Source organism: Miniopterus schreibersii (assembly GCF_964146895.1).
Source record: "Miniopterus schreibersii genome assembly, chromosome: 14".
NCBI classification, from domain to species: Eukaryota; Metazoa; Chordata; class Mammalia; order Chiroptera; family Miniopteridae; genus Miniopterus; species Miniopterus schreibersii.
In genome coordinates this window covers 14,232,675-14,258,949 of record NC_138114.1, presented here as the reverse complement: position 1 = coordinate 14,258,949, position 26,275 = coordinate 14,232,675, and the positions used below count along the sequence as shown (strand labels likewise).

Here is a 26,275-nt window from a genome sequence, read left to right as displayed (position 1 = left end):
AAGCACTGGACTTAACTAAGCGAAAGGGGACTTTTGGGGGCAAAGCTTGGAGAATTTAGCACGTGACTATGAACTGTAAGTCCCCGGGGTGGGGGGGACAGTGTTTCGTCACAGAGCCCTCTATTCTACGGAGCATCTCCTGGGGTGGGCAATGCTAAGCTGAGTCTTTCTCTCCCTGACTTCCCGCCACAGTGCTCCCCTTGATCCTTCTGTCACAAACAGATCTTTCTAAGGCCATTTCCACGGTCAAAATCCAACTTCCGCTAAGTTCACCTTAGGTGCCTCCTCACTGGTGAGGCCTCTCTTCATCTCCCCAGCCTGCTGGGCTCCGCCTCGCCCTAATGGGAACACTGACGGTGCCACCTCCAGGGAGGCCGGGAGGACTGAACAGGTGACCCATACGGAACACCCAGAACGCCACCTGGCCCGCAGGAGGCAGGCCGCACATGTTATTTATCGTAAGCTACTCTCCCAGCATGCGAGTCTCCTAACATCTCACAAGAACTACAGTCAAGCACAATTTGGGACACGAGCCCCTCCCTTGTGAACTCTGTATCTTCTAGAACAAGCACTACAGTACCTTGTAAGAGGAGCTTAATTAATATTTAAACTGAACTGAGCAAGACAAAACTGGACAAAGACACAAAATGACAAGCCCCATCTTCCCAGGCATCTAATCACAAGCACACTGCTCTCCTCACAGCATTTCGTGTGGGACCATGGGATGAACCAGTTCTGCCTCCCAATGCTGAAGGACTCTTGGGATCTAACAGGGAGCACGTGTAATTTTTAAACTTCCCAGATAACTCCTTACTATGAGCAGTATTTTTCGGGGAAATTTTGTCACCACAGAGCATGGTTTTCTAAGTTCAAATTCCAATAGCACGGAGGCCTGGATTTGAAAGAAGGAACTCTCTGGAGCTGGTGCATCACCAGCAACCTGACCGAAGCCGTCCCTCCTGCTGGAGAGGCGTCCCACTGCCATCCCTACAGAGAGGAGCCCGCTTTTCTAGGACTCCTGCTCTTCCTCATGGGACTTTGCCTTCCGTCTTCCCCTTGTCTTCACTTTTTGGATGCGGATGTTTCCAATGAATCAGCATTGGAATCAAAGAGCAGTGCACCAGCAAACAGGCTGAGCCCATCCAAGACTATATTCGGCCATGCCATTACTTCTAAACTCTCAAATTGAGGCCAAAAACAACCGTAGGTTGTTTATTTATTTATATATTTAGAACTGGGAGAAGATGAAAGAAGTTAGAAAAGCATGTGAATCGTTACAGGGATTAGGAGCTTGCTTTGGATGAGACAAACCACCAGAGGAGCTTCTGCCTTTGCAGAGCCTTCAGAATTTCAGAGTTTGGTGAGAATCCCCTGCACCCACTGATGTTAACCCTCAGGGTAATTTCTCACCAGTGGGCACATCTGAGGGAGTATTTAGCTGAAGTTTTCCAAGGTTCTGAGTCCAGTGATTGCGCCTAGGAATCACGCAAGGTCAGAGACCAATGCAGTTTCTGATGCTGTGGTCCTAGGGTGGGGTATGAAGTTGCATTTCTGACCAGCTCCCCAGGTGATACTGATGCTGCCCAAACAGAGACCACACTTTGAGTAACAGGATCTGCTCCCAAGGCAACAAGTATTCTCGGTCACGCCCCACGGACCAGAGGTTAAGGGGAATCCGTCACAGCCAAAGCATTTGAGTTGGAGATGAAAAAGAACGTTCTCTATGAGGATCACTAAATACTAGAGCCAGTTACAGAGAAAGCTTGTAGCTAATTAAGGACAAGTTGGGTACCCAAGTGTTTGAGTTGCTGTGGCAATTAATCAAAACAGTATTTCAAGGATCCAGATTTCTCTGCGTGGTCTCTCTCCATTGACCCAGTGACCCCAATGATGGCTTAGTGTCCATCCCAACGTGGGCTGTGTGCAGACAGAAAAATGTGGCTATATTTAATTCAATTAAAAATAAAGTTTCAGCAAACGGCCCTAATTCGGATCCCGAATTTCTATTCAACTTTCCCATTTTAGGACACAGCGCTGAGAGTGAGTTCGAAAGCGCTTGCCAGCGCAGTCCCGTTCTCGTGACAGCAGATCCTGAATACTTATGTCTCCCGTCGCTGTACAATACGGCCCAATAAAGGCGAGCCAAAGAGACTAGATTTCATTTCAGAGCAAAGGGTTCTCCCATAAACTTCTGCTTTCTGGCTGAACAGAGCCATTCCAGCCATGAGCATAAATTGTGCTGGTTTTAGGTACCAGGGTGATGGGGGAGCCAAATGGGTTATTTGTGAGCCAGGTATCCAAGGCAGAGGCACCGGCTTTATTGTGTAGTCATTGTTATCTGGAAAATCTCTCGCCAGCTAGAGAATATTTTCGCAGCAAGTTAGGAATGACTTCAGAAATTCCCCTCTGCTGCTTCCTAGAGTGGATTTTAGGCCTCATCAAAAAGACATTTGGTTCAGAAATTGAAAATGGGCAGCCTATAAATTGCTGAGGTATTTAGCTGGCTTTAGCGGTTTCCTCTTAAGGGGGACCACGATCCCGAGTGCAGTCGCAATGTACAAAGAACCGAAGCACATTCAGGCTCTGGGTTCGAATCCCAGCCTCACAGAGTGCCTCTGGGACAACCTGTATAACCCCTCCAAGCCTTAATCCCCTCACCTGCAAAATGACAGCAACAGTGGTACCCACCCCCTAGGAAGGCAGCTGAAATGAGGTGATGCTTAACTCAGTGCCAGGTGCCAGGTGCTCTTGTGGTTCGGCCACACTAAAAGATGGCATTTATTGAGTGTGTACCCTATAAATGTTCTATAAATGTCAGCTATACTTTAAAGTAATGAGTGATGATGATGATGATGGTGATGGTGATGGAGGCTGGGGACGGTGAGGATGGTGATGGTGATGGTGAAGTCATCTCTACTCACACAAAGGAACACAGAGCAACTAGATGTTCGGCTTGTAATTCATGGCTTCCTATTGTTTAATTTTTTTACTATGAAAACTAATATATATTTTTTTATTATAATCATTTTTTATTTTTTAAAATTTATTGGGGTGACAATGGTTAATATGAACATATAGATTTCAGGTGTGGGTTTCTATGTTACAAGATCTGCATATTGCTCTGTGCTTCCTATTGTTTAGCTGCTACCAGAAAAGCCTGGAACATCACCAGTTATCTAGACAGAGGGGAAGGACCAGCAGCTTGAGTCTGTCCCTTAGAGAAAGCCATGTTCTGGGAGGTCCTCCCTACTCTCTCCCTTTCCCAATGGCAGGCACATTCACTCTGAATAGATATGATGACAAGAGATAGGTGAGGTATTTGGAGGAAATGATTATCTCCCAAAATAGAAGAAGGGCCATGAGTGGAGAGCAACTTTAAAATGATGTAGGAAGACTCAGCCTGGCCTTCTGTAGGGAGCCCCGAGCAAGCGAGGTCCTGACTGGGTTGGCCCCTCTGGTTCCCGACTTGACTCCTGCCCACATTCTTCACCGGGGGACTCTACACCCCACAGTCCCTCTCATCCTCCCTCCCAGCAGGTGCTTGGCTCCTCGCTTCCAGCCTCACCTCCCAGACTGATTTCGATACCTGGAACTTGGTCCACAGGATAGGCATGCTAATAAACTGGTGCTTGTTCACACGTTATTGTTAAAATACTTGTTCAGGAGAGGCTGAGCACTGGGTGGGGAGATAAGGGAAAACAATGACCACTTACCAGCCCTCGGTCTCTACTGCCCTCAGCACCTCAGTCCGGGCCCCGGTTTTGCATGCTCCCTACACCAACGTGAAAGCCTGCAGTTATATGGATTCATCTTTTTTAGAAGGCAAGTTAAAAAATGTCTGTTGTTCCCTGAACATGCCTTTTGGGAGAAGGGAGCCCATTCTTCCTACTCCAAAGAGTTCACCAAAGCACCCCTTCCAACCACGAACCATATGCCTCCTGAGAAGAGCTCTGGAGCACACGTCTCTCCTTCCTGCGGGATTTCTAGAAACAGTCTGGCAGTTATAGCGCAGCATCCCCAGAAAACTGCCAGGATGGCCCTCATCCTGCAGGTGGTAGGAGATGAGAAGAAGGAGAGGACTTGGGATAGTCCTGTTTGGACAGGGAGAGGCCTGTCTGTCCCTGTGCTCACTGGTCATGAGCAAGTTTCAGTCTCCCAGGCAGGCCCCAGGAGGTGGGTGGCTGCTCTCTGAGTTCTCCACAGGTGCCTCGTTCCAGCACACAGCTCTCCTCCCAGTCACGGCCAGAGCAGGGCTGTCCCGGGCAAGCCTGGGCTTGCTAGGTGGGCTTCCGTTATACAGAATAAAGAATAGTCAGAGAATCTCCATTCACTGCAGAGGCCTGCGAAGCGCCAGACACATGCACCAGCTTTCCCTTGTCCTGCAGATAGAAGCTTCCAGCCCACGGGGCGGGGGTGGGTTCTGACAGGGGTTGGAGGAGTCGAAGGGCCTGGTGTCACTTAGGCTGATGAGCAATGCTGCTGCCCTAGAAAACGTATTCACGCAGAAAACCCTGCTAACTCCATCTCGCCGCAAAGAGTTCCAGGGACCTCCCCCAGCATTAGTCATTCACAAAGATGCTGGCAACACGAATTGTAAGCAACCTAGGGAGGGATGCTCCCACGCCACCCCAGAGGGCGGCTTTATATTAGCTCAGTCCTTCTTTCTTCTCCCATCGGTGACCCAAGTCGAACCCAGTCCCCAGTCGCATCACAAACAGACACCCAAACACTCCCAGGAGGAAGGAAGGGCAGGTGCACTCACACACTGATCGCGTCTCCCGCAACCCTCTCGGCTCTTCCACTGTTTCCACTGGATGAACATGGGGCTCAGAAGGGCTGGGTGATCAGTCCGAGGTCTTGCCACAAATCATGTCCTAAACTCGGCTCTTCCAACCCTTCCCTGCCCCGTTCCTCAGCCCGCTGCACAGCCACACAACTGCCCTCACTTTCTACAGGGCGCCACAGGGAGGGTGAGGCCTGCGCTGGCGGATTTAGGTAACACAGCGGCGCACAGGGATATCTGCGTAGGGAAACCCATTCCAAGATCTTTGGACAACCAAGTCTAACACCTAGCCTGAATTCAGAAAGGAGCATCCAATAGGCCGCTCCCACGCCTTCTTTCCTCACTAGTCTATTCAAGGTGGAGAAAAAATACCCAACCACTGAAAGAAACAGCCACCGCACTACCAGACTTTAGCTATAACAAGAAATCAACAGGAACTCTTTAAGGAACACTACTTACTTTGTCACAGTCTAGAAAAAGGGAGGAAATGATTAAATCCACCGTCCTAAAAAGCAAGGCCCTATACATGGAAGCTAGGATTAAATACAGACTTCTGTGGTCAGACTGACAGCAAGGTCATGGGCATAGAGATATATGTTACTTCTCAGTGGGCAGAGATACCCTACCTACTGACACACTTTGGGGAACAGGGAGGAAGCGGTATCTCACTCAGGTGTCAGTTAATGCCATCCGCTTCCACCCGCTCCCCATCTCCTAGTGTACACGAAGCACAGAGTCGAGGAAGGGCGCCTGTATTTCTCTGAACTTGAAACCCTTATCAGTGGGACTGCATCACTCTTGTTACCGTGAAATAAAGGTGGCAGTTAATGATAAAAACTACAAAAATTATACCCAGTTGAAAGGCTTTTATGCACTGCCATTTTTCAAGATGGCAAAGGGATGCCTAAATTGATCTCAGTGTCATTTTACTGGTGTCCCAAAGTTTCTCTAAGTCAGCCAAATGAGTCTGAGGTTGAAACAGCCACCTCACGTTGTTCTACCAGGAGATGTGCTGGATTCCAGTCGGGTGCCTTGCCACCGTAGCAGCCTGTGATGTAAAGGTGAGTGACCTCAAATTCATCCTAGAGGGAATGCTGATTAAATACCCTGAAGGGCATGCTGACAATGGCGGAGCCTTGGAGGCAATAGTCTCCCCAGTCAGGCTCTAATGGACAAACATGGAAAACAGCTTCTATGGTGATCTCTGGGTCTCTGTTCAGAATGAAATGGAGTAAGCACAGTCCATCCCGTATCTTCCACTAAATGCATCCATCAGACTTGGACAGAATGCATGGAGCAGCTACTGGAAGACTCTGAGAAGTAAATAGCAGGCGGCAGGTTAGGGAAAGTGACCAGAATGGGAAGGATCACCCAATCGGCAGTGAGTTTATCCTCGTTTTCCGTCCCGTATCCTTGGGTAGGACCTTAAGGAAGCTCAGACCTCCTAAGTGAGCACCAGGATGTGAACAGAGAAAGCACCAAGGAACGCTCTCATTCTGGCTCAAAGAAGAACACAGGGAATTCCTAACACTTAAACAAAATGGGGGCAATCAAGGTTTCTCTTTTGTTTTTTTAATTCTTTTCTTGCACCCCCACAACCAAGGCATCCAGTGGTAGTGGTGGTAGCAGCTGCAGCAGTGGCAATGGGAGCTGACAGGAGGTAGGAGAACCTTCTCTGGCTAGAGGATATGGGGTCCCAAGAGAGTGGGACAAAGCCCTGTTGTTGCTTTTTGTTATTTTTTAATATGCTTCTATTGATTTTAGAGAGGGAGAAACAGAGAAGGAAACATCAACGAGAGAGAGAGATGTCGATCAGCTGCCTCCCATCGACTGGGAATTGAACCCACAACTTGGGCATGTGCCCTGGCTAGGAATTGAACCAGCAACCTTTCAGTGCATGGGACCATGCTCAACTAACTGAGCCACACCGGCCAGGGCAGTCCTGTTGCTTTTTATCTCTCATTGTCCTCCCACTGGTTGTCCACAGATGGGGACACTGTCATTGGAACAGCAAAGCAGGGCAACTAATGCCCCAGATTTCTGGTCAGAAGATCAAAAAGGAAGGCCCCTTGAAGCTGCAAGTTCCCTGTAGATCGCAGAGAAAGAGGACTTGGGAAAGCAGCCCCTTTCAATTGTTTATCAATTCCTGGGCCCACCCTGAGCTGTGTGCATGGATGGAACTGACCCTAAACAGCATATATAAATTTTGAGAACTAAACTATAACACTGACTACGGCCCAGTCTGAGATGGCTGTGGGACAGATTCAAATAGCACTGCTGATGCTTTGAAAACTCAACTGACATTGGAATCACACGCCATAGCAGCTTGGTCGGAACTTGCAGCCTGAAATCAAACAGGTCAATTTCGTGCCAAAATGAAATTATCAACATTTTTGTAAGATTTATATAAGACTCAGAGTAATAAAATATTCAAGATGTCCAGAATACAATAAAAAAATTACTTGGCATATAAATAACCAGAAAAATCTCGACTTGCATCCAATGCCAAGATGGCACAGATATTAGAATTGTCTAATAAGGGCCTTAAAGCTGCTATTATAAAAATGTTCTAATGACTAAGTGAGAACACTTTTATAAGGAATTGAAAGACAGAAAGCCTTAATAAAGAAACAAGATAAAAAGAAGAGTCATATGGGAATTCTAGAATTGAAAAGTACAAAAACTAACATAATCTTGATGGGCTCATTAACAGAATGGAGCTGATAGAGAAAGGAATCAATAAACTTAAATTTAGATCAACATAAATCGTGCAATTTGAACACAGAGAGAAAAGATTTAAAAAATGAATAGAGCCTTAAGGTCCTGTCGTGTATTAGGAAAAGGCTCAGCATTTGTGTTATAGGAAACCCAGAAGGAGAGCAGAAAGAGTATGATACAGAAAAACAATGAATGAAAACTTCCCAAATTCCAGAGAAGACAAACCTAGAGATTCAAGAATCTCAGTTAGCCCCGACAGAACAAACCGAAAGAAGTAATGCTCACCCGGCTGAGCATGGCTCAGGGGTTGAGCATCGACCTAAGATCCAGGAGATCGTAGTTCAATTCCTGGTCAGGGATCATGCAGAGTTGTGGGCTCCATCCCCAGTCGGAAGCATGCAGGAGGCAGCAGATCAATGACTCATCATTGATGTTCCTATCTCACTCTCTCACTCTCCCTTCCTCTTTCTGAAATCAATGAAGACATAGTTTTAAAAAATAATAATGCTCAATCAAATGACAGAAAACTAAAGACAAAAAAAAAATACTGAAAGCAACCAGAGACAAATGACTCATTACTTATAGGTCACCAATTCAAATGACTATAGGTTTCTCATCAGAAACAATGAAGGCAAGAAGGAAGTAAAATAATATTTTTAAAGTACTGAGATGAAAAGATTTGTCAACCCAGAATTTTGTACTCACCAAAAATGTCCTTCAGGAATGACGGTGAAATAAAACATTCTCAGGTGAACGAAAATGGTATTTGGTACCAGCAAACTACTCTAAACGAATTGCTAAAAGAAGTTGTTCAGACAGAGAGGAAATGATACCAAAGGGAAAACTGGAGCATCAGGAATGAGAGAGAACATCAGAAATGTGAACTATCAGGATAAATATAAAATACTATATTTCTGCTGAGTTCTTTAAAATATGTTTATGGTTGAAAGCAAAAGATTTAATATTGGTCTGATGGGGTTTTCAATGTATGCAGATGTAATAATAACACAACTACAACCAACAAAAAAAATGGGAATGGTAAAGAGGCCTCTAGGTTGGTAAGGTTTCTACACTACACTAAAAGAGGTAAGTCATTGATTTAAATAGACTTGAAAAGTTAAGTATGTACATTACAATCCCAAACGCAGTCAGTTAAAAAACTATATGATGATATATAATAAACACTATAGCTAAAATGAAATAAAAATGTTCAAAATAACCTAAAAGAGGAAATTAAAGAAGAATAAAAACAGAGAAAACAGGTAGAAAACAAATTAATAAAATATTAGACCTAAATCCAAATATTCCAATAATTGCATTATAAATAAAGAGCTTAACACAACCTTTAATAGAGATACATAGAATGGATTTTTAAAAATAAACCCATTAGAAGCTGTCTACAAGAAAATCACTTAAAATTTAAAAGATATAGAGTGGTTCAAACAAAAAAATGATGAGAAAAGATAAATCTTTTTTCCATGAAAGCATTAGTCAAAAAGAAAACTTGAGTGGATCTCTTTGCATCAGGCCTGAAGTCTGTGAGACTTCAGGGCAAGGCTATTAGGAACAACACATAATGATAAAAAAGTGTTCTGAGGTCAGAAAAGATTGGGTGTGTTCAAGTTGGTAACACTACTCAGCCATAAGAAAAGATGAAGCACTGCCATTTGCAACAACATGGATGGACCTTGAGAATATCATGCTAAGAAAATAAGTCAGAAAAAGCTAAGAACTGCCCTGGCAGGTGTTCTCAGTGGTTAGAGCATTGGCCTGTCTACCAAAGGATCGAGGGTTCAATTTCCAGTCAAGGGCCTGGACCAGGGTTGCAGGCTCGATGCCACATGCAGGATGGCAACCAATCGATGTGTCTCTCTCACATCCATGTTTTTCTCTCTCCCCTCCTCCCTCTCTCCCTTCCACTCTAAGAATCCATGGAAAAAAATATCCTCCAGCGAAGATCAACAAACAAACAAAAAAGCTAAGAATCATATGGTCTCACTCATCTGGGGTATAAAACTGACAGTCATCCACACAGACAACAGTTTAAGGGTTACTAAAGGGACAGGGGTAGGGGGTAGTAAAGAGTAAAGGGGGCCAAATACACGGTGATGGGAGGTGATTTGACTGTGGGAGGCGGGCACACGATGCAATATACAGAACATGCATCATAGAAATGTACACTTGAAACTGATATAATCTTATTAACCAATGTCACCCCAATAAATTTAATTTAAAAAATAAAATTAAAAAGTCAATTCACCAAGAACAAGCAACAGTTCAAAAGTATAAGTACTTAACAGTTTCTAAATACACAAAGTAAAACCTGACAGAACTAAAAGAGACAAGTCTACAGTTATAGTTGGAGACTTCAGCACTCTTCTCATTTTAATGAGTATAATCGGTAGACATGAAAATCAGCACTGGTATAGAAGAACTGAACAACACCATCACCAACTAGATCTAAGTGACATTTCTAAAACTTTCTACCCAACAGTAGCAGAATTAAAAAAAACTAAGCTCACATACACCAAGACAAATCATATAAAACACACTTTAACAAATTTAAAGGAATTGAAATCATACAAAGTAGGTTCTCTAACAATAACAGAGTCAGACTACAGATCAATAATAGAAAGATAAGATGAATATATCCAAATACTTTGGAATTAAGCAACACACATCTGCCCTGGCTGGATTGGCTTAGTGGTTAGATTGTTGGCCACAGGACCGAAGGGTCCCAGGTTCAATTCGGGCCAAGGGCACATAGCTAGGTTGTGGGCTCAATCCCCAGCCCTGGTTGGGGCACGTGCAGGAGGCAACCAGTCGATGTGTCTCTCTCACATTGATGTTTCTATCTCTCTCCCCCTTCCACTCTCTCTGAAAAGCAATGGAAAAACTGTCCTCAGGTGAGGATTGAAAAAAAGCAAGACACATCTAAATAATCCATGAGTCAAAGAAGACTCTAGTGAAATTACAAAATTGTACTGAATGAAAATACAACATATCAGAATGTGTGGAATGCAGCTAAAACAATGTTTAGAATAAAATTATAGCATTAAATGCTTATATCAAAAAAGTAGAGTCTCAGATCAATAACCTAAGCTCCATCTAAAAAAGCTAGAAAAGAAGAGTAAAATAAACCCAAAGCAAGCAGGAAAAAAAACAGAAAAGTAAAAAAAAAAAAAGAGGAAGAAACTAAAAGCTGATTTGTTGAAAAGACCAGCAAAATTTGCATGTAGTCAGACAGACAAAAAAAGAAAACACAAATTACAGAATCAGGAATGAGGGAGAGGTTATCACTACTTACCATGCAGACATTAAATGGATAATAATGGGGAATTATGAACAACTTTACGTACATAAATTGAACAACTCAGTTAAATTAGACTAATTCCTCAAAAACCTTAACCTGCCACAACTCACCCAAGATTACATAAATAACCTGGATAGACCTATAACTATTAAAGAAATTGAATTAGTCTTTTAAAACCTTTGGGAAAAGAAATTCAGGTCCAGATGGTTTCATTAGTGAATTCTATTAAACACTTGAAGAAAAAATAACACCAATTCTACACAATCCCTTCCAGAGAAGAGAGGGGGAAAGACTTCCTTACTCATTTTATGAAGCCCACTAAAACCAGACAAAGCCAGTACGAGAAATCTGTAGAACAATATCCACTCGCAAACATTGACACAGAAAATCTTCATAGAAACGTCAGCAAATCAGATCCACCCGTATACACACACACACACACACATATACACATCTATACGTGTATATACACATATGAACGTGTGTGTCACACTATGCGCAAGTGGGGCCCATCCCGGAGTGCAGAGCACCCGGTTCAGTATTCTCCGGTCAGTCAGTGCCCGCCACCGCACCAGCTGCCCAGAGCGGGAAAGCAGCGTGACTATCAACTCATGCACGAAAAGCATTTGGTAAAATTCAACTTCCACTCATTATAAAGCTCCCATCAAACTAACAGAAAAGAAGCACCTCAAAGGAAGGGCCAACCTTGTGTACCTATAGCTGGCATTACACTTCATGGTGCGCACAAGCGAAGCCTCCACTCCCTTACTCAGCATCCTGCAAGCACGCAAGTCAGCGCAACACAGCTGCAGGATACAAGGTCGATACAGAAAACTCACGTGTATTTTTCTATCTACCACCAGTGAACAACTGAAAACTGAATTTTTTTAAGGATGTCATTAACAATAACTCCCCAGCCCAGCCAGCGTGGCTCAGTGGTTGAGCATCGACCTAGGATCCAGGAGATCAGGGTGCGATTCCCGGTCAGGGCACATGCCCGGGTTGTGGGCTCGATCCCCAGTTGGGGGCAGGCAGGAGGCAGCCGATCAGTGACTCTCATCATTAATGTTTTTATCTCTCTTTCTTCTCTCCCTTCCTCTCTCTGAAATCAATAAATATGTATTTTTTAAAAAAACGAAATAAAAGAACAGCTCCCCAGAACTAATATTCATGTGTCAATCTCACAAAAATGTACAGAATCTGTTTGCTGAAAACTATAAAACACTGATGAGAGAAGTTAAAGATTATCTAAATAAATAGACCATGTTCACAGATTGGAATCCATGTGAATGCCAGTGCTCCTCCAAATTGGTCTACAGGTTTAACACAATTCAAATAGAAATACCAGTAGGACTGTTTTCAGGTACAGACAAGCTGATCCTAAAATTTACATGAAAAGGCAAAAACACTAGACCAGCCAAAGCAATTTGAAAAAGAATACATTTGGAGGAATCGCATTACCTAATGCCAATTTTAAGCCGCAAAGGATTATTTCCAGATCTTGAAACCTAATGTAATTTGTCTGATTAAATTTTGAAGGTTCTTGGGGCTGGTAGCTCCTTCCTTCCTGCCCCTTCCTTTCCTTTCCAATGGGAACGCTTGCCACTGTTATCCTCTGGCTGTCCTACCTTTAAACTCCAGAGGCAGGACACTTGTTTTCTGGTTTTACAGTTTCACAGATGGAAGGAATTTTGCCCCAGCGTGCATTATACCCAAGGTCCCACCCAAAAGTGATTTAGATGATGAAATTTGGGATTTTTGAGATGATATTTAGATGAGGTTTTGAACTTGAATTGGTGCTGTAGGATTGAGAGATTGAGATTTTTAAGGACGTTAGGATGGGATGAATGAATTTTGCATGTGGGATCAATATGGATCTTTGAGGACCAGAAATCAGACTATGGTAGGCTAAATAATGGCCCCAAAGATAACCACGCCCTAATCCCTAGAACCTGTGAATGTCACCTCGTGTGACAAAAGGGACTTTGCAGATGTGATTTAACTTAAGGATTTGTGGGTGTGAGATTTTTCTGTCAGGACATACCTTGTTTTATTGTGCTTTGCTTTATTAACCTTCACAGGTGTTGCATTTTTTACAAGTTGAAGATAAGATATTCCCCCAGCAAAAAGATTACACCTCACTTTATTGTAACACTCAATTTATTACAGTAGTCTGGAGCCAAAACCGAAATATCTCTGAGGTCTGCCTGTATTATCCAAGAGGGCCCTAGTTGTAATCTCAAGTATTCTTACAAGGAGGCAGATGGAGACTTGATAAATAGGAGACGTTACATTGGAAGCAAAAGGTTAGAGTGATGTGAGGAAGGAGTCCTGAGCCAAGGAATGCAGGCAGGAGCTAGAAAATGCAAGGAAACAGTGCTTCCAGAAGGAACAGGCCTTGCAACGCCTTGACTTTAGTCCAGTGAAACTGATTTCAGACTTTTGACCTCCAGAAAGGGAAGAGAGGAAAAAACACTGTGTTGTTTTAAGCAACTAAGTTTGTGGTAATGAATCACAGCAGTCATGGGACGTTAATACACAGATGAGTGCAAATGTTGGGTCATATGGATACTCCGTATTTAACATTTTCAGAAAACCTCCTAGGTTTTCAAAATTAAGAACTTTGATTCAAGAAAGACAGTATCCAGAAAATAAAAACACAAGCTACAGTCTGGAAAAAAATATTTACAAATCCCATCTCCAACCAGATATCCAGAGTATATAAGAAACTTTTAAACTCAAAATTAAAAACCAGACAGGAGAACATTTTACTTTGGGTAGTGGGCACATACAGCAATACACAGATTTTGTAACAGAAATCTACACTTGAAACCTATATGATCTTATTAACCAATGTCACCCCAATTAACTTAATTTAAAAATATAAATAAATAAATAAGTAAATAAGTAAGTAAATAAATAAATAGCAGACAGCTCCATTAAAAAATGAGCCCAACACTGATCACATTAAATGCTGGTGAGAATGTGGAGAAACAACAACTCATTTATTGCTGGTGGAATCGCAAATTAGAACAGCTACTTAGGAAGAGAGTTTGGTGGTTTCTTACAAAACTAAACCTAATTTTACCATATGATCCAACAATCAAACTCCTTGGCATTTGCCCAAAAGATATGAAAATTTCTGTCCACACAAAAATCTCCACATGGAGGTTTGTAGCCGCTTAATTAATTAATAATTCCCCAAATCTGGAAGCTTCTAAGATGTCCTTCAATAGATAAACAGATGAAAAAAACACACCTGTTGTAAATGAGATGCTCAACATCACTAGTTATTAGGGAAATACATATTAAAACTACAATGAGATAGCACTCCACACACATTAGAATGACTAAAATTAAAAATACTGGCAATACCAAGTGTTGACACAGATGCAGAGCAACAGAGACTCTCATACACTGCTGGTGGGAATGATAAACGGTACAGCCATTCTGGAAAACACTTGGGCAGTTTCTTTTAAAGTTAAACATACACTTACCCTACAATCCAACAATTCTACTTCAGGGTATTTGCCCTAGAGAAATTAAAACTTATGTCCATATTAACTTCTACACAAATGTTTTTGTCAGCTCTACTCATAATCACCCCAAACTGAAAGCAACCTCAAAGCCATTAAATGAATGAATGGTAAACAAACTGACACACATCCATAAAATGCCATAATTTTCAGCAATAGAAGTGAAATACTGATACACGCAATAACCTGGATGGATCTCAAGGGAATTATACTAAATGAAAAAGCCAGTCTCAGTGGTTGCATATTGTATGAGTCCATTTGTAAGACATTCTCAAAAAGATAAAAATATATTAAGAGAGAGCAATTAGTGATTATTGGGGGTTGAGGGGCTCGGGGTGCAGCTAGGGCACGACTTCGAAGTGAGAGCATAAGGGGATGAAACTATTCCATATCCTCATTCTGGTAGCGGCTGCATGACTCTACATATGTTTTAAAACACATAAAACTTTGTACACACACATCAACTTTCATGTAAGCTAATTTTTAAGAGTAAAATTAAAAAGATCTAGTATCTGGACAATTATCATCACTTCTGAATCTCAGTGGGACCACATACTGTACACCAATTCCTTTAAAGGAAAAAGGCCGGAGGAAATGCTAGGTGAATGAAACTGGATTTCTCCGCTACTCTCAAGGACATCAATTCAATGCCCCACCACCTGTGCCCAAGTTGAGTTACTAAAATACTTTATGATGATCAGAAGGGGCCTGTAACGATCAAGGTTAGCTCTACCTTTCCCCTTAGGAGTGTTGTTTCCTTTTATCAGTGCTGTTTGACCCTTCTGGATCTCACGCCTTCTTTTCTGACACCTCCATGTTGGAAATCCACCCTCCTTCATGCCTTCCTTCAGATGGTCGGGACTAAGTTTTATAAGCTTTCTTACATTCACCTTCAACAAATAGGTCGTCACCCCCTCCCTGCTCAGTGGCAGCACTGACTGGAGCAGCAAATCCTCCCACATGACAAGGTATTATGGTCTAGGAAAGATGGACTGCCTCGGTCCTTTCCAGACTAATGGGCCAGACATGTATTTTCTACTTTACCATGTATCTTAATGTTTATATCATGTAGTTTGGTATGGTTGGGTAAACCTAGGATACCACATTGACAGATATTGCAAAGTGATTTCTATTCTTAGAAGCTATGGATTTGAATACAAAACCAAGCAGTGTTTCTATTTGAGATGCTTCTCTAGGGGAAGCAACTTGTAATAGCAGGGAAGGCACTGAGCTAAGAGCCCAACGACCTAGTGGAGCGCTCGCCTTTCCTATGAGGCTGTGCAACGAAAAGTCAGTCACCTACCCAGTTCCCCTGCTCCCATTTCTCTGCTCTGCCGATGAGAAGGTCAGAAACACAGCTACTCTGCATCAGGCACATTTCCCAACTGATATTCAATAAAATGCTTGTGTGTCGGGTCAAACAAAAATAATTTAAGTAAGAACACATATGGTATAAACTATAAAGGGATATGCAAACTTAGGATACTATTTTAACTTTAAAGTTCTTGACAAAATACCCACTGTATCAAATCAGTGGTGGTTCCTTGCTTTGTGTCCCTAGATATGCAGAATAATCATGTGTCATTAATCGCCACCTTAATGACAATATCCTGGGCAGCAGCTGACAACGCAAGGGTTCCTCATCATGGTTGTGGGCATAGGTTATACTTGGCGTCCTTTAGAGCAGCGATAACCAATAGACATAAGGGAATCTGAGATTTTATGACTAATGGTTTAATAGTATTTTGAGATTTTTGCTTGAAAAAATCACAGGCAGTGGGTGGTGCCCATAATGCCTAAGTTAGAAGATGAGAAGTGGGGAGGCCAGGAGGGCTCGGCCTGTGGATGCCCAGGTGTGCTCAGAAATGCATGCAATCGGTTAAAGGCCAATGGTCTCTAAAAGAGCTCATTTTGATGTGTGACCAGAGGCTTGGTCAAGAGGGCCCTATGCCGCATTCATGACAATATCCCGGGCAGCTGACAGGGGCCGGGTGAGTGGCCGCTTCTCCTGGATTTCACGGTGAGTGCTGGTCACTGTGCGTCTCTGGCCCCGTCCTCATGGGCACGGGCTGTTTGTAAGTTATGTAATCTCTCTGGCTGCCCTCCCCTTTGTTCAGTCCATGCCAAGTGCCAAATAAAAGACTCCATATGTGATTACAGCTATAAAACCGAAAGGAAAATATTAGACAAATATATAACGTTTTGGGGTTTCTAAGTTTGTTTTACCTTTAATGCTAGGCAGACGGTTTACACAAATCACTTTGCCGCAGAGTAAAGAATAATGCGTTACATCTGTTCCCTGTCACCATCAATCATGTCCCTTTGCCTTTGATTGACCAAACACATAAGACACATGAAATGACTTTCTAATCACGTTAGGGGGAGGGAGGGATGGAGGGGGAGGGGAGGGGAGGGAGAAGGTGGGGAGGAGGAGCTTCCACCCATCCCGTCTGATTCAGAAATTCCATTGACATTTTCCGGCAATCTCCTGACACGCTGCACGGGCTTCTCCTTGCTAATAATGTTTGCCTTGAGAATTTGTAAAGGTCTGAGAAGGCTTTAATTCAATGTTCTAGAAATTACCAGGGCCAGAGGGGAACGGAGTCCCCGTTAACAGTTCGTGGATTCACTCTCTTCATCTGAACCCTTCTTAGGGAAGGTGGGTGCGGGTAGGAGTCACCCGGGCAGAGGGGGGCCCTGGGGCCGCGAGCGGGCGCCGAGCAAAGGCAAGTCAAGCGGAGGCACAGGTGATGCCCAGCGCTGCTGACCCGAGTGGGACACTGAGGGTTAGCAAATTCGCTTCAGTGCATGGGTTTTTATTATGATTTGTGAATTCAAACAACACGCTGAGGGATTTTCTGCCAGTCAGAATGGTTTATAACCAAATCTAACCAGCCTCCACACATCCTTGCCAAGGATTATAAAGCTTTGAATTCCAAGTTGTTACATGGAGTCAAAACTCTTCAGTTTGGCAAGGGAACCAAGTACAGTAGCAAAAGGAGACGTTTCCAGCACCCAAATCACCCCAAAGTGCAAGCTGCTGGTCCTGGCCCCACCCAGCTTCTGTATGGAAGGCAGGCCAGGCTGGACTGAGGCCAACTGATCCCTTTATTCAGCACCCATCTATCGAGGCCCTGTTGCGAGTCAGGTGCTGTTCTAGGCACCGGGGATTCAGCAAGCAGCCCAGGGCTTCATACTCCTTTCACTATCTCAGGGCAAAGAGGCAATGACAGAAATGCCATCAAGAAAGCCAAAGCCTCTGGGAGAGTAGGTAGGATGTGGAGATGTGTGGTGTGGAGGGGACAGCGATGCAAAGTCTTAAAATGCAATTCTGATTTTTTTTTACACGGAAACTTCATTCACCTAGGTCCTTCCTGGAGAATGTGAATTAGTACATTTCCTCCCTGGAGGGGCCATCAGAAGCCCCAGAGAAATTTATGAGCTTAATCATTTCCTTCATGATTTTCCTGCACTTGCCAGGGAAACTGCTGCATCGTAAAGCACCCCCTTATTAGATATATGTCATCTTCATGAACTGGAGAACTCAGCGTTGTGGAGATGCCAGTTCTCCCCAGACCCCAGAACAGGCCCACACAGACACTGGCACCTGGCATTTAAAGAGAGGGCTCTGGCCCTGGCTGGTGTTTCTCAGTGGTTAGAGCACCAGTCCGAGTACCAAAGGGTCCCGGGTGTGACTGCCAGTCAAGGACACATACATGGATTGCAAGCTTCATCCCCAGCCCCGGGCGGGGCGCATGCGGGAGGCAACCAATAGATGTGTCTCTCTCACATGGATGTTTCTCTCTCCTTCTCTCTCCCTGTCCCTCCCTTCCACTCTATCTAAAATCAATGAAAATATCCTCAGGTGAAGAGTAATCCCCACCCCCCAAAAAAGAAAAGGGCTCCTGGGGTCCAGATAATGTATTGGTTTTTTTTTTAATTAAATTTATTGGGGTGATGTTGGTTAATAGGACTGTGCTGTTTCTTAATCTGGGTCTTGGTTCTGTGGATATTTAACAAGCTGTCCATGTATTAGATGCACACTTTATATTTGTATCTTATAAAGACTTCAATTAAAAGTTTGTTATTAATCCCTTTTGTAAAAATGCAATTCTACTGTTTTAGAGAGAGGTCTCACCGAGAAATTAACACTGAGCGGACATGAGGATTTGATGGAGGGAAGCCATGCAGCTCAGCTCCTAGGGGAGGTGCAATTCCAGCCAGAGGGAGAAGCCGATACACAAGCCCTGGACCAGCCAAAGGGAATGTGGCCGATGTAAGGAGTAGGAGAGGCCACTGAGGTCACAGAAACCTGACAGCACCAGAACAAGCCTCTGAAGCACGCGTGCAGAATAAGCAACAGCTTGCATCTCACTATCTCACTCTCACCATGTGTGTCTACTTTGCCAGACAAACCCTCTATTCTGGGATGTGTGGGTCTTGTTGGCCTTTCTCTTTGGCCATCTCAGTCTTGATACAGTGACCTCTGCCCTTGCAGAGATGGCCAGAGAGAAAAGCCAAGAAGACCTGGAGGATGGGGCTATGCACACATGTGCCTACACATCCCAGCCTGAACAGAAGCTTCTGGAAGCTTATCAGTGCCTCCTAGCCATAAGGATGACAGTCTGATTAGCACACTGCCTAGAATATGGTAGGTGCCCCGGGAATCTCTATTGAACCAACTCCCACCATGTTCCCATAAAATAAACTACAGAAAGCTAAGATTTGTGCTAAGATGACAGCACTAGCTAAGGTTCCCTCTTATCGCTGGAACTATTTCCTCTTGGTAAACCCAAGGACGAACCTGGAACCAATTGGCCTGGGTTCGAACAACTGAGTTCATCATTCCAACTTTATGTCCTCATGCAAGTTGCTGAACTTGTCTTAACCCACAGTATCTACCACTGTAAAATGGGGTTAATAATAGCGCCAAGTTTGGGTAAGGTAATTGTGAGAATTAAATGAGATAATGCATATAAAACACAGCGTAGGGCTTGGCACATAGAGATGACCTAATATATTTCAGCTATTATTAACGATCCTTGATTTATATTCCCAGCTCCTAAACCATGTTTTTATATACGCATATATTCAAACATATATACGCACATAAACATAGCCCAAAATAAAAGTATTAAAAATTATTCCCTTGGCTACAATTATTGCTAGGATTATGTGTTGCTGAAAGGTTATCTCAACATGGTAATAACAACAATGAACAAACCGTTAAGTCCAGCAAAGTCCACCTTTCAGCCAAGATACAATCAGAAAAACACAGGCCTGATTTCCCTGGCGCTTCCTTTCTCACAAGTAGAAACGTGATGGAGGGGACTGTGTTGAGATCAATATTAAGTAAATTTCACCCACAACTTCGAATCTTATAAAACAGGGAAACATTTTTAAAGTGTATCACATATTTCTCCATTTTCATAACTGATCTCTCCAACCAAGAAACAATTACAGAACGCTTGTCATGTTCCTGGCTGTGTGAGAGAGTGTGTGTGTGTGTGTGTATGTAGAAAATACTAGATTAGCAGAGTTAAAATAGTTGGCAATCCTGAGAACAATTTAAATGTGCTCAATTTGAAGGCTTAGTGTAGACTGAAAAGAAATTTTAAGAATTAATCGTCCTCTAAACACACACCACGCCCGCACACACAATTTATCATGTCCAAGGACAGCTAATCCTAGGAAGAATTAACAGCACAATTCACAAAAAAAGCAACGTGAAACCAGATATGTTGCAGAGAAAGTTAAGTATTACACAGTAAGACTCTAAAACAAAATAAAGAAGTTAATAAATAAATAAATCTTAAATTACATCCCAGTGAGGAAGCCAAGTAGAGGACAAGTGTGGCCACTTACTCAGGTATGAGGCCTTGGCAGACAGATAGGCTAAATACACTCATTGTCTTGGTCTTTAAGGAAGACATTAGGAAGATTCTCACTTGGACCTGACAGGCGGGTGGTAGGAGATCAGATAATGGTAAGTGAACAGGCTGTCCCGGGCCAGATTGATAATGTAGATGGTGATAAGTCACAGGAACCAGAACATTTGCCTTCACTCCTTAGGGGAACTCTTGGTTGAAACTGGGTATCTCTGACAAAATACTTAACCCGTCACTAGCAACAAGCCACTGGGCCAGAGGACCCCTACTGGCCAGCCTGAGCCTCCTTCATAAAGGTATTGGTTATAAAGTTAGCATGGATTTGTTAAACAAACCCCAGCGCACCAGAAACTATAGAAAGCGTGCCTTGAAGGTTAAGTGGAACAAATTAAGGGCAAACTTAAAAAATTCATTACCCTAAAGATGTGGGCTAAAAATATAAATAGATTCCCCAAATTTTAAATCCATTCGTAGTTAACGTATCCAATGGGGGAGCTAGGCTTTCAGGGGCAATGACTTGGGGCCCTAGCGTGAGGACCTTTGAAAGTGATATTGCTGGAGGAATGAACAGGTGCTCCCCCATATTTCCCGGCACCTCTGGGCTGGGCCTCTTTTGTAACTGCTATGTACCAGTAGCTCCTCTCTCTCTTGTTCAGCTTTCTCAATTTCAGTCTTGGCTTTAAAAGCCCCAGGCGGGGGGGCCGCTAGTCACTGTGCCTGGGATGTATCGTCACTGTTTCAGTCTCGTCGCTCTTCTTTCAGTAGGGACCGAGTACAGTGCATTCTGCCAGACCAAGGAACAGACACTGTACCTGCCCAGGGCAAGCGAGAGGGTGAGCTCACTCCCCACCTTTGGCTTCCAGAACCACTAAGTGTTCTCAAGGGATCGAATGTTGCCAAAGCCCCATCCCATCTCCCTCCACCCTGACAGGACTGCCTTTCCCCGTGGAAATGCTGATGTATTCTCTGCGTAGGACACGGGGGACACTGGGGAAGGAAGCAATTTCTGTAAACAAGAATCCATTTATAGATTTCCTTTTCCATCTGCCCCCAATAAAAAATGAGCGAAGGCTTTGTGACCCCTCGAACGGGAGATAATATATAAAAATCTCCGAGGAAAGCATCATTGTGCTGTTTATTATGAACTAAAGGGGACAAGGATCTGCGACTTGGAAGGTAAGTGCACAGAGATGACACTAGAGAATGGGGAACATGTGCTTAAGTCTGTCCCTATTTTAAATGAGAAAAATAGAGGATGGAGAGCCTTGCTATTTCCAGGTCATGCGCTTAGTGAATTCCAACACCGATGCTGGATATCACATGGCCAAATGCAGAGAGCTACCCCCAAACAGTGACGAGTTGGTCCCGGACAGAAACAACACAGTAACACAACCCCGGGAGGGAAATGTGTTTTCAGTTACACCAGGGCCGGGCCAGGCCTCTCCCACAGGCTCTTCCTAAATGGCAACTTGGCAGTGGGCTTAGTTGGGCTGGAGGGGCGTCCTTGGCTGCAGAGGTAAGGCCTTTCAGGGTCTTGAGGGAAGTTGGACAGAAGTTCTTTCTCCCTGCTGGTAATAACACTGGAGAATCAGCGTCATATCCATTTTATTAATTTTCCTGACAGGTGGCTCTCGTTTCCATGCAGGCACCGCAAAATCAAAACATACGCATGTCAAGTGCCCCATGTGCAGCGGGGCCCTGCCAAGGCCGTGTTACATCAGCACAAGGAAGCGGGGTCCAGGTCCTCAGACCGCGGGCCTGGTCCTGTGGGCAACTCCCTACTGGGAGCAACCAGCAGGGCTGGGTTGAACGAGCCAGAGACACTCGCTTGGCGACAGTTCTTGATCCTGGGTCCGGGCTCCTTGTGTTGAATAGAAGAGCCCTGGGAGACAGGAGCTTACATCTGGCTTTGGGACTTGTCTCTAGGTCCAACCACAGGGACCACCCCTGCCGCCTCCATTTTGCCTGCATTCTGTCCCCTCCAGGCAGGGGACTGGCAGCCTGGACGAAAGGAGCCTTTTAACGGAATGCAATGTCCTTACTCCGAGCTGGGTCTGAGCCAGGACTTCAGTGAAGTGGAGGTCTTCGGGCACATAGAGACTAGAAGAATTTTTTTAATCAAGACATCCATTGCTAAAGTGATTGAAGGGACTCCAAGAAATCTGTTCTTATCCATAGAGGAATGTTAACTATTAATTGGCCAAATAATGTAAATGAGGTGGGTACAGCAGGTAAGGACCTAGAAAAATATCTTGTTCTAAGCCCAACAACCCACGGAGGCTCGAGACAAGTACTGACATGGAGTTAGCCCATCACCTGCATCCCCACTCTCCCCGCCCGTCCCTCTCACCGCATCCAGGGCTGTTTCCTCAACTCCACCAAGACCGCACCTCTGGCAGTGGATACCGCAACAATGGCAATGAAGGTGGAAAGCTCCCACCTCTGACTTCCGAACTTTAGGCTCCCTTTGTGGGACCTCCTGGTGACTCACTAACTTCCCACCTCAACCACTACCGATTCAGGAAGGAGGCTGTGAATAAGTGAGTAACAGGGAGGGCAATGCATGCCCCGATCTTGAGCTAATGGCCTCCAATGCCAAATCAGAGGGACCCAAAGCAGACAGGTTTTACTGTACTGGCCTGCCACCTCGACTGGTGAGGCTAAGAATGATCCAAGGATAAGAGCTGGTGTTATCATTGCCCTGAGCTCCAAGGGTCCTCCAAGTGGGAGCCTGGACCCTCAATCCAATGGCCTGGAAACATGCCTGGCCTGGCCTATGAGGACAGAGTTGGGTAGAGCAGGCAGGGGCCACGTGAGGGTGGCTGCCCAGTGAGCTCTGCAGTGTGAACCGGCTGACAAGGAGATGAGCTTATCCAGACTGCCTGTCTCACGGCGTAAAGGGCGCCGCTGCCGAAGACTCAGTTCATCGTTTCACTCTCCATTCAAATAACCGTGGCATGTCAGCCCTGCTGGCCTCCTTGATTGTGCAGAAATAAATAAATGAATTATGTTGTTGGGGTTTGGGCTTCAGCACAAACACATGGTCTGCATTTATCCGCACAGTGAGAGGTCCACCAGCCACTTGATGTAAAAGAGCAAAATGATAATTCTTTTCTTTAGGCGCTCTGGTGCCATATGGAATGTATATAAATCATATTTTTGTTTTAACAGCGGAGGCTTTGTTGATAGATAAACATGTGGTTTATCTAAAAAAAGAGAGGATTGTGCTTTGAACAATCATTTAATGGCCGTGGATGTGCCAAATAAAAATAAAAACATAATTTTGAAAGAAGCTGGCCTCTTGCCCAAATCTGTAACAAGGAATTTCTCCTTAACCAACATGGTTAAAGCCACTCGATCTGTTTTGAGTTTAAGCTGTGCTCTCTACTCAACCCCACGACAAATTGAATCCGAGGCTAATGTGCTCTAATAGGACAAGACGTTACCTTTATGAATGACCTCATGGAGAAGAGGTTGGCGAGCATGGTGGAGAGGCCCTGAGCCAGGCAGCTCTGGGCTATGAACCCCAGCTTCAGCTCCGCGAGGCAGATTGCATCATCGCCCTCTTTCCAATTCCAGCTTGGGATGTTTAGCAGATGGGCCTGTGGAAAGAAAGCAGTTATGAGACCTTACTTTGTTAAATGTTCAATTGTTTAAAATCTCCTCTGGGAAATGCATTGCCCAACTGAGCAGGGTCATCCAGACTTGTCCTTCCTTTCCTTGCCTGGGTCCGTACTTGGTGTTTCACTCAACTCTCCTCTTTGTCAAACTTCAATGTCTCTGGAACATTACTTCTACACCTACCAAGCCAGAGGCCTCCCCTGGGTTTGTCCTACAGCTAAATAGAGTCCAGAGGGAAATTCCTCTTGTGACATTGGCCCATGCTACTAAGATGTCTGGCTAGGTTGGTCATAAACTGGCTCCTGAAATAGACTCTAATACTATCCAATGCCTGTGTATTTTAGATTCCTTTTTTATCTCTCTATTTCTTTTTTATGTAGTATTTCTACCCAATACTACAGGTAAGTGGTTCCCAAGCTTGAGAGGGCATCAGAACCACCTGGAAGGTTTGAACAAAAACACTGCTGGCCTTTCCCTCACAGTTTCTGATTCCGTGGGTGTGGGGTGAGGCTGGAGAATCTGCATTTCTAAAAAGCGCCAGGTGATGCTGAGCTGCTGAGCTGGGGACCACACTTTGAGCAGCACTGCCCTAAATCATCAGGCAAATCACGGTGTGGACATGTTACAATCTGTTGCAGATGGACGGATCCCATTCAACAGTTAGGTCAGCCACTGAGATCAGGGCCCAGAGGCACGCTCAGCCCATTACGTTTAAGTGGCACGAAGCAGAGTCATAGATGATACACTGGATGAAAGAAACAAGATTCAGAAAGTTCTCCGGAGTCAGAAAAACGGGCAAGAAAACCAACCAGAAAAGATTTAAAAGGCCTTAATGTCAAGTACAGCATTTAGGTTAAGAAAAATCAATTATATAAATTCAAAATGAGAAGACCTAACTTGGCAGCAGACATGAGGAAAAAGAAAAAAGAAAACTTAAGTGTGTGGGTAACTAAAACCCAAAGAGAGGCCAACCGTGTGACAAATTGCAGAGAAAGCCAATGCCTGCTTGTTAGAAATGGTCTCCAGATCAAGGGGAACGAAGGTTCCATGCTGATGTGAACGGGTCAGGCTAGTTCCAGAGAACCTGATCCAGTTTAACAGTCAGATGGAGGAAGGGAAGCTGATCCTCTGAAAAACTTCCAGAGGGAAAATGATAAGCACAGAGAGAGATGTGGGTTCTGGAGACAATGCTTTCTCACGGACAATTCAGAGAGCCAGCAGCATGGCCTGAAGAAGGGCCGCGCCTTGGTGGAGATAGGACGGCTACCTCTGGACACCCGGGTCCTGCTGTGATAGAGTAGACTTGCTTTGCTCTGGTGCAGGGGGCAGAATTGGGGCTGCTGCCTGGAGTATGTTACAAGAAATCAGTGATTTGGGGCTTGTTTGTTAAAGGAAATTTCTAAGGATATAATTTGTCTAGCAAATGGAGAAGCCTGCCTCCAATGCAAGGTCTTTGTCCCTAAAACTCAGTAAGTGTCCAAGTCTCAGCAGAAAGACCCCTTGCTCTGCATGGCAGAGAACCCTCTAAGTCTGTTAATGCCAAGACTCCAGGGCCCTGAAGTGACTATTTTTCTCCAAATACGAGGAGTCCCAAGAAGGCTTCCCTTCACTTTAGGGACAATATAAACAGTTGAACTAGAAGGAGATAGAAGACTTCATCGTGGAAACAAAGGGTGGTCCTAAGGCTCCATGCTCTGCTTTGAGAAATCCACTCTTGTGAAATTCCTTCTTGCAAAATCCAGCTCTGTGACAATTGCGTGTGTCCTAACCCAGCGGAGTCTACTCCTGGGAGAGATGACAGCATCCTTCCCGATGACAGCACTGTTAAAACAGTCCCGTGTGTGGGCCTTGGCAGATGGCAGTTTCCATCAATCTGAGTATCAGAGACCTTCCGCCATCATCGCCTTGATCCAGCAACTAGCCCCACCCTTTACCCCACTCTTCTCTCTACTCTTCACTGGCCTAAGAAGACTTTCCCCTCCACTTCCCTGACATCGCAGAGAGTAACAGCCGTCTAAGCAAAGAAATATTCATTTGCATTGTCATCTAAGAATGAGGAGAATTTAATTCTAAGTAACAAACAATTAAATCAGCAAGTGTGAAAGGAGATGTGGGTGGTCTAAGTCCCAGCCAGACACTACATAACCTTCACAGCACCTTCAAACAAAACATTTCCAAGAGGGCCTCTCACATTCTCAGGTGCCATCCAAGGTATAAAGTCCAGGCTTTTAGGCCTGGGGTCCCTCATGTGCCCATCTGGTTTGAGTTCCTTAGATATAGTTTACACGTTTACATAGGAGGGGCACTGGTTTCATTTCTCGGGCTTCCTTTCTTGGCCCCATATCTTCTGCAATCATGGGGCAGGGGGCCGCAAGGGATGGGCCAAAGCCTGGGACCAGGGACTTCTGTGCACCTG

General features: G+C 44.4%; 1 protein-coding gene across 7 annotated transcripts in view; it reads right to left on the bottom strand.

Annotated features, from left to right (window-relative positions):
* KCNMA1 (potassium calcium-activated channel subfamily M alpha 1) overlaps positions 1-26,275 on the bottom strand; it is a 659,358-nt gene that overhangs the window by 154,721 nt on the left and 478,362 nt on the right. For all 7 annotated transcript variants that reach the window (XM_081158532.1, XM_081158535.1, XM_081158534.1 and 4 more), the window contains exon 14: positions 23,685-23,840. In XM_081158532.1, the coding sequence (XP_081014658.1) occupies positions 23,685-23,840 (156 nt within the window). The remainder of the gene's footprint in view (positions 1-23,684; positions 23,841-26,275) is intronic.